The sequence below is a fragment of the Pteropus alecto genome, unplaced genomic scaffold (assembly GCF_000325575.1).
Source record: "Pteropus alecto unplaced genomic scaffold, ASM32557v1 scaffold86, whole genome shotgun sequence".
Taxonomy (NCBI): domain Eukaryota; kingdom Metazoa; phylum Chordata; class Mammalia; order Chiroptera; family Pteropodidae; genus Pteropus; species Pteropus alecto.
Window position 1 is genome coordinate 14,895,901 of NW_006442109.1, and position 8,999 is coordinate 14,904,899.

Here is an 8,999-nt window from a genome sequence, read left to right on the forward strand (position 1 = left end):
CTCTCTCACACACACACACACACACACACACACACACACCACTCCCCCACCTAACTACCTATCTCATTGATTATTGATTCTTAGCTAGTATGACTTAACTTAACTAGTGTGACTTCCTTTAGGAATCCTTTCCTAACACACACTCCAATCAGGGATAGATGCCCCCCAGGAGTCCGTACAATGGTACCCCATTTCCACATTGTTATTTGTGTAGTGTTTGTGCACTCACCTTGCCAGGAGGCAGTGAGCTCCTCCAGGGCAGGGGCCACCTCTCATTCCAGCCTCCAACCTAGAACTTGGCACATAGAGGGGCTTAGATGATGCATGTTGAATAAACAAATGCACATAAAATTTTTGTTTTAAATTTTTATCCTTTCTAACATGCAAACAAATATAAAGCTGAAAAAACAACATTTCAATCACATTAACTTAATCAATTATAAGGGAACAACAGCTACTGTGATTAAGACCATTAGACATATTTTGAGACTATAAAGGGGGAGACAGGAATCTTCCAGCAGTAGAAATGGCTGACTTTACTTATTCTATAGGATATGTCTGAAATAGTATGACCCAAATATTTTTACATTTGCTAGAATAAGTTGAAGTAAATTGAACATACCATTGATTTTTAGGTGAGTAATAACCTTCAGGCTAAGAAAAATGATTATGGTCCTTAAGTTCAATTGTTATATACCAGTGTAAATAGCTTCCCTCCCGCCCCGCCACAACATTCTTTTCATTTCTTTGAAATTTTAGCATATGTTTCCATTTCTATAGCTAACACACACAGAAACATTTCATCGTTTCCTATTTGAATTCATATTTCCCATGGAGTCTGTCTTGACTTTGTTTTAAATTTTCTTGGCTGGTTCCCAGCCAGCTATATAAGATCATGTGAGTTTGTTTAAAAATCTTGTTTCTAGGCCCTGTCGTTAGAGTCTGAGACTCAGCAGCTCAGAAGAGGGGCCCAAACATGGGCGTTTTTTAAGTACTTTGAAGATTCTAATAAGCTGCTAGATTTAGGGACCAATGGGGAGGGTATTTTCTAATTTAAGGAGCATACACTTCTAGAGTTGTTTGGTTTTTTGTTTTTTGGGTTTTTTTGATCCAATTTAGAAGTCAAGTGAGACAATTAAATTAAGAAAGACTGTCTATAACCAGAAGCCAAGCAAATTGCCGTAACTGCTGTGAGATGCAAAGCAAATAATTTTGGGTGTGCTATATAATTTATCTGATACTTTCATGTTCTTTTAACTTGAGTTTTAGGCTAGGGGAAGAAACAATATTTTCTCTTCCTGAAAAAGCCAGTATAATTATGTTTGTATACACTGTAAGCTTCAAGTAATTATATAACATTCCATTATTGTACCATATTCTGGGCAAATTACCGGTCTCTGATCAATAAAACTTATTTTTAAATTGAAACCAAGAAATGAAAATTCCGATCACTGTTCAGAGAGAACTAATTATTTTAAATCTTCTGAAAAATACCATAATTACTGAGAATATAGATGTCCTATTATTGGAACATATAGCATACTTATTTTAATATATGAAATGAGTTATTTTCCATTATTATTATTTTCTTTTGCTTTCAACAAAGAGACAGAATCTTTTATGTTTGATTACACCATTAGCCAAAGATACAGTGGGGGAATCACTATACTTTTATTTCGTAATTCTAATAGAATTTGTTACTTTTTCCTTCTCTCTTTCATACTCAGTTTGCTACAAGGAATTCTAAATATGAAAATATGTTTATTCATCATGATATAAGAAGTTGGATAATTAAAGAAATTGATCCTTGTTGATTATCATTGTGATGTGATCCCACTTTTTCAAGAAGTATTGTTTTTAAAAATCCAAAATATATCAGAATTTACCCGTCTCAAAAATATAAGCATTAAGAGAAATCACATCAAAAGAGTCATCCAAATACCAGCCCAAAAAAGTCAGAATTTTTTTTTTGCCTTGTTGCATTTCCATTCTTGGGTGTACATTGTTTTTACAGAGTTGTAATTATCTTATAGATATATTGTCTTCTTCCCATGTTGCCACATAGTTTTCTAATTATTTTAAATATCTGTGTAATATTATGTTAGATGGTTGTACTGTTGTACTCTTGGACCTTCCAATATTCTTTAGTGTTCACATTATTTACCAAATTAAAGAATGAATTTTCATTGTTGACAAAACCTGTGCTTCAAAGGAGCAAGAGTGCATGTTTTGACTCTGGATCTAGCATATAAATCATCTGATTTTATGGGCCATTTGAAAAGTTAATTTCCTCATGGAGCTGAAATATTTACTTTACCCATTTGTGCCTATAAGTTAGGATGTACTTTGTAAATGGTGTGAAATATCATTCCAGACTCACTGATTTTCTACTTGCCACCATATCTTTCTTATGAAATTTCAGTTTGGTTTCCTTATTCATGTGACCCAGAAGCCCAGAGTTGAGTCCTAGGATAATGAATGTGCTGCATAGATGGATTCAGATTTTTGAGATCCTCAGAGAATATGGTTTCCCCATTCTTCCCCATAATGTCTCTAATTAAACATATAATGTCATAGTTCAGGGTGAAGTTAAACAAGGTTCTGAGTTTTGCTATGATGGCTACTTTTCTCCTTTATTGTTTTGCTTTGAAATATTAAAATTTTCCAAAATATATTTCAGTTTCCTGTTGGAGGTGGGGTCATCTGATTAGGTTGTACCCTAAGCAAATATTTCCACTTGTCTTGAGTAACTAAGCAATTGATAACAGTTCTTAGGTTTAGTGTTAATAGAACACTTGCTCTGCACCCTAAAATTCTTGATCACCAAACACAAACAAAAATGTCGTCTGATAATAAATTCCACCATTATTTTACATGATATGAATTCCATTAATTGATCCTACCATGGTAACACAAGGCAACCAGTAAAGAGATGAGAAATCTGACTGACTTAAGCAAGTTTTGAATTGAGTGTTTTGAATTGAGGTCATCATCAATTCACGGGGATTTTGAGGGAAGTGTGGGTATTTTGAAGAGCAGACTATGTTAACAAAAAGGTTTCCCCCTGTGGTAAGGCCACTAAACGGAAGGTAGTCTTTGTTATTTCAGGATATGATTAATATTACCTCATCATTAATTTTAGAGCTTTAATTTTAAAGTTGTTTGCATCAGTTCAAGGCATATGGGTTGAAACCTGAGAGTGCCTACTTTTTCTTTTTTTTTTAATTGCAGAAGTCAAGTGTGTGTTACTAAATATTTGGTAAACAGTGAACTGAAACAAATCTCTGATGGTATCTCTTCGTTTACCAAAACCTGTGCTAATATTTTGTGTTAGTTCTCGTTTTCTTTTCTTATGTACTTTTTTCCTTTACATTTTTGCAACCACGTTTTATATATAAGTTGATTAGATTTATTTCACTTAACATTACTTCATATGTTTTTCTTCTTTGTTTACAGTCTTCATGTCATTTGCAATTTTTGTACAATATTCCATCCTTCTGATATTCTCTATAATGTCCCTCAGTATGTCTGCTGATATCGGGCACTTAGAATGCTTAATCGTCTATCCCAAACACAATGATGATTATCAAGACCCTAGACCACCCGCCATGTCAGTATTACTCATGCAAGTCACAGAGGTCACCTGATCCTGCCATGGTTTGCCTTTCTCAACCAGTGTTGTGCATTTTTTACTGAATTCCTTTCTGCTTGTTTTCTTTTTCTTTTGTTTTGTTTTTGTTTTGTTTTTTGATTTTTTTGGTTTTTTCCAGAGGAAGGAGTTGGTTGTAATCTACTTCACGGGTGGATATTTTTATCTTTCTTTCCATAGTGGTGAAAGTGGTGCTGGAAAGACGGTGGCTGCCAAATATATTATGAGTTACATCTCCAGAGTGTCTGGAGGAGGCCCCAAAGTCCAGGTGAGTTTGTGATATGGCCCATTTGGGACCCTGTCCTTTGTGAAATGTAAGAGGCTTTATTTGCTGTTTCAGAAAGAATTTTTCTTCCGCAGAAAAGGGACTGGTTCTATAACTAAGAAACTTGAAACCTGCAAAGAAATAGCATGGTATGAGAGGGAGATGCCTAGTATAGAATGAGCTCCTACAAATCAATAAAAGATTAAAAATCTAAAAGGATAATAAACACGAAGAACATGAAAGAAAACACATAGAAAAGGAAATGTAAATGACTCATAAAACATGAAAATTTGCTCACCTTCATGATAATAAGAGAAGTGTAAATCAAAACTACATTGAAAAACTATTTCTTAACTGTCAGAATGGCAAAAGTCTCGCAGAGTTTTTTTTACTAACATTCTGTTGGTAAAAAATAGGGACACAGTCCTCATATGTTCCTGAAAGAACTAGTATACTTTTCTGGAGGACATTTCAGCAAAATGTATCAACTCTGCAAGCATAGACTCGTCAGTTCTGCTTAAGAGAACGTATCCTTTAGATGTGCTGAAATGTATGCAGAATGATACTTGGATAAAGTTATTTGCTGTGACACTTTTTGGTAATGTAAAAGACTGGAAACATTTTTATTAATCGGCAGCTGGTGACATAATTTATGGTTAATAATAGAATTGAATATTAGACAGCCATAAAAAATGAAGCTTCATGTTCTAATAGGGAATGATCTCCAAGATATATCATGAATTCAAAAAGCAAGCTTCAGAATGTTTTGTATAATGTGCTGCCATTTGAGGGAAAAAAAGAGAATATATATCGATATTTTGGGGGTATGTATAACATTTCTCTAGAAAGATATATAAAGAACTGATAATGATTCTTTTCAGGGAGAGAAACTGGGAGACTGGGGGAAGGGCATACTCTCCCTGTATACACTTCCAAATCTTTTATGTTTGAATTATGTGAATTATGTGAATAAATTTCCAATTCAAGACATTTACAAAAATTTTTAAATGTAAGAGAGAGAGAGAAAAGAGAAAGGAAGAAAGGAAGGTTAGAGAATAAACATTAGGAAAAGGAGAAGGTCCAGAGAATGCTGGAGAGATGAAAAGAAAAGGAATGGAATACAATATGGGCAGAGGAGCGCCACATTCAAGAGGGAGTGAAAAGTGGGGTAGACACAGCTTTATCTGACTTTATAATCATGTGCTGCTTAACAACTAGGATGCTTTCTGAGAAATGTGCCATTAGGCCTATTGCTCCTAGGCTCCAAGCCTGTACAACATGTTATTGTACAAAACAGCAGATTAAATCAAGCATCAGAGAAAACAATGCAATCGAGATGCAGTAAACACGAGCAGTATGAGGCTGCTGCCAGTGCAACACAGCATACTTTACAGTAAACTTTTTTTATATATAAGTATAAAGAGTACACCAAAATAGCGACAAAAAGTATAGTATGGTAAATAGTAAACCAACAATATAGTTATTTACTATCATTATCGAATAGTATGTACTGTACATAATCATATATGCTGAACAAAAGGATGATCTAGAGCAGCACTGTCCAGTAGAAAGATGTACATGTCACATAACATAATTAAAAATTTGCAAGTAGCCACATTAAAAAAATAAGAAGTCCATGAAGTTAATTTTAAAAATACATTTTATTTATCCCAACATATCCAAAACATTATCATTTCAGGATATAAGCAATATAAAAAAAATTAATGAGATATTTTTCCATTCTTTCTAGTAGTAAACCTTTGAAATCCAGTGTGTGTTTTACCCTTACAGCACATCTCAATTAGGACTAGCCAATTTGCAACTCAAAATCACATGTGGCTCAAGGCTTCCATATTGGACAATGAGTGCAGCTCAAGATCCTAGACTGGTGTGGTGCAGCCCACTTAATTCATGTAATCAACATCCTATCCCTAGAAGACAGATAAGGAGATTCAGGGTGCTTTTCGTGGGTAGGCTGTTTTTACCTTAGTTTGCTCTTTCTCTTTTCTCCAATATGCTTACCGCAAAATTCTGTTGGACATCTTGATAGTGAATGGATGAATGGCTAGATAGATGAATGGAGAGATACATGCAGAAAGATTCTCAGTTAACAAGTTAATAATTAAAGGAGGCAAGAAACAAGGAAGAGCCTTTCTTTTATTCTATTCCTATGAGAAGCTGAGCGGTGTGGGCATGTCTGACCAGCAAACAACAGATTAAAGGATTAGTGAAGATCCACAAAGTCAAAATTTATTTTACAAAAACAAAGTTTATATGAACCCATGAGTTTTTAAAGGAGAGTAGGTGGCTTGGAAGTAATGTTTCCAAGCTTTAAAATAACTCCATGGAGGGAGCACCCAGAATTTATTTGCCTTTGGTGCCATCGCTAACGACGTTGTCCCCAGTTGATGGAGTTCCAGTTCTCCTTCTTATGAATGTTCAGGAGGGCACCAAAGGGGCACTTTGGCTGTTACATAGGCAATTAGTCGTTAGTGCCTTAATCTAGTCCTATTTGCTACAGACCATGACTTAGTGGTCAGACTGTAGACGTTTAATGTTGATTTTTCTCTTCCTGTTTTCCTATGAGGACAACGATACAGAGCTTTTGGCTGGAAATTAGTCAGTAGCTACAGAGCACAAACCAAAGACTTGTTATTTCTGGAACATGTTTAACCATAGCATGTGAATAATTAGAAGTACAAGGAATGACTCACTTTTTTAAAGACCTCTCCAAAATCAACTCCTGTCTATTGAGCTATCTTGCCCATGGGGTGTTTTCTACACTTTTCAGTCTGGCACAGAACTAAGGTGTTTGAAAACCAAATTCCTCTCCTCTAGTAAGCCAGGAATTGTTCCGTACAATCCAGTATTGGCCCTTGCTGCTCAAAATGTGGCTCCATGCTGGCAAAACCAGCAGCACCAGGGAGCTAGTTAGGAGTGCAGACGCTCGGACCCTGCTGCACACCTACTGAATCCTCATCTGCACTTTAACAAGATCTCAAGGGGATCTATGCATATTAACGTTTGGGAAGCACAAGCCTCTGTGTCCACAACCTTGTTTGAGGATTAGAAACTGTTTAATTTCCCTTAAGGTACCTGTCACTTGCATTGAAGAGGGTGGAGGTGGGGATAATAGAGAAGCGGTAGTGATGGTAAACATTCTGATCAGAACATCAAAGAGATGTCCTTTCATGCTTCGCTTTCCTTCCCGTTGTGACTCTTGGCACACCAGAGAGAGCAGCCTAAAGCTACAGCATCTAGTATGGATACCCAGTCCAAAAATGGTTGTAGATCCTTGATTTTCTGGTGACGCCCTGGCTCTAGGGAATTCTGGATTAAGTCAAGGGAGTTGGAAGACACAAACTCACAAACAGGTTCAGGTCTTCCAAGAACAGAGAATAAATCCTCCAGATACCCCAGGGACATATGGATTCAAGGCCTTTCACCTTTCTGAATTCAGAAACTAGATCCTTAAGAAAAGTTTGGCTTTCCATCCTGTGGTAGGTGTTTGCACCTTCCTAACCTCTGGTCTATTTGCTTTGACAGCACGTCAAGGAAATTATCCTGCAGTCCAACCCACTGCTGGAGGCCTTCGGGAATGCCAAAACTGTCCGTAACAACAATTCCAGCAGATTTGTAAGTCTCGTCTCCATTTCAGAAAATGTCACCTGATTTATGATGTTGATATTCCTGAATTAAATCTGATATCCTCAAGGAAATGAGGGATTTTCACATACCATCAGGAGGCAGCCTTTTCAACCTTTTCTTCATTTTTCCCTAGCAATGTGCTGTCAGGCTTCCATTTGCCCTTTGATTGAAGTTATTCTTGAACTCCGGGATATATACATGAGATAATTTTTGAAAACAGTCCTCAACTTGAGTTTCTTTGCTAAGGAAAATAAAAATGGATAAAAGCGTCAGCCTTGGTGCAGGAGGAGTTTGTTTTGTGCCCCGGAGAAAAGACCTTTTTTCCGTTTGTTTTGTGCCCTGGAGAAAAGACCTTTTTTCCCAGACAAAGAAATGACAAGACTAGATCGTAGGCGTTCTTGCTTTGCTTTTGCTACACAGTACTGGGTGTGTGGACACTGAAGGAACAGACACTTTGATCTGGCACCTTAGAGAGAACCTTTCTCCTCTCTATCAGCCACAGTGAGCCAGCTGCCTCCCCCACCCCTCATAGCTCACTGTATTTGTCTTATGTATATTCATGTCACATAATAACACCCAAAAGTGATTGGATTAAACCCGACAGATGGCCTCCTGACCCAAGGTAATGAAAATGTCAGCCAAATGCATTACCGTGAATGCCCATGAAACATTCTTCTGTCTGAGTGTCTCCTGAGACTTAGAAGCCTGGCAAAGATGAAAATGGATATATTCCCCTTGACAAAAAGCCACATTTACAAAGAAGTGAATATTTGCCCAGTAGCTTTGATTTATGTAGATTTTGCATCTTATCTCATAGATTATGTCTGGCAGTAAAGCATTCAAGGAGCCATCTGTGAGGCTGATTCTGGACCATTTTAAAATAAATAAGTGGGAATTCTGGAGGAAAACGATTTCTTTTTCACCCTTCTATTTTTGAAGGAAGCTTCTATTTCCAAAATAATTCTTACTAAGTTCTCATGCAGTAACTGTTAAGTTCCCTGGTGAGTTATATCTGTCAGAATTGCCCTCACTTTCCTGGCTGTTCAATCGTATTAAAACTATTTACTCATTTGTCGATCTCTCATACTTTCCTGCTCAATGCCTGGGGTGTGTTATCTTGAAGAAGTTTCTAGGTAATGAAATAGGGAAAAAGATGTGAATGAATTTTCCACTTGACCTTTTTTCCACTGACCGTCGCTCTCAATCTGCCTTGTAAAAATGAACTTGACCAAATGCAATGCTCTTGCTACCCATCTCCCCTCTTTTGCCTTCCTTAGCAGAAAAATAATTAAATCAATATTTCTCTTATTTTTTTCCAATACAAGTTATTCTTTATCCCTGGACAAGGAGGATCCATTGGTCGAGTTTGCAAAACAAAACAAAAATATCCAGCAATTATTATTTTTCTGATTGCAAAATGTCATACAACCCCGATGA

The 8,999-nt window shown here is 36.5% G+C and overlaps 1 protein-coding gene across 1 annotated transcript in view; it reads left to right on the forward strand.

Annotated features, from left to right (window-relative positions):
• The window catches only part of MYO1E (myosin IE), a 175,609-nt gene that overhangs the window by 96,963 nt on the left and 69,647 nt on the right, over nucleotides 1-8,999 (forward strand). The window contains exons 5-6 of the mRNA XM_006920310.3: nucleotides 3,830-3,917; nucleotides 7,461-7,550. Coding sequence (XP_006920372.1) covers nucleotides 3,830-3,917; nucleotides 7,461-7,550 — 178 coding nt within the window. The remainder of the gene's footprint in view (nucleotides 1-3,829; nucleotides 3,918-7,460; nucleotides 7,551-8,999) is intronic.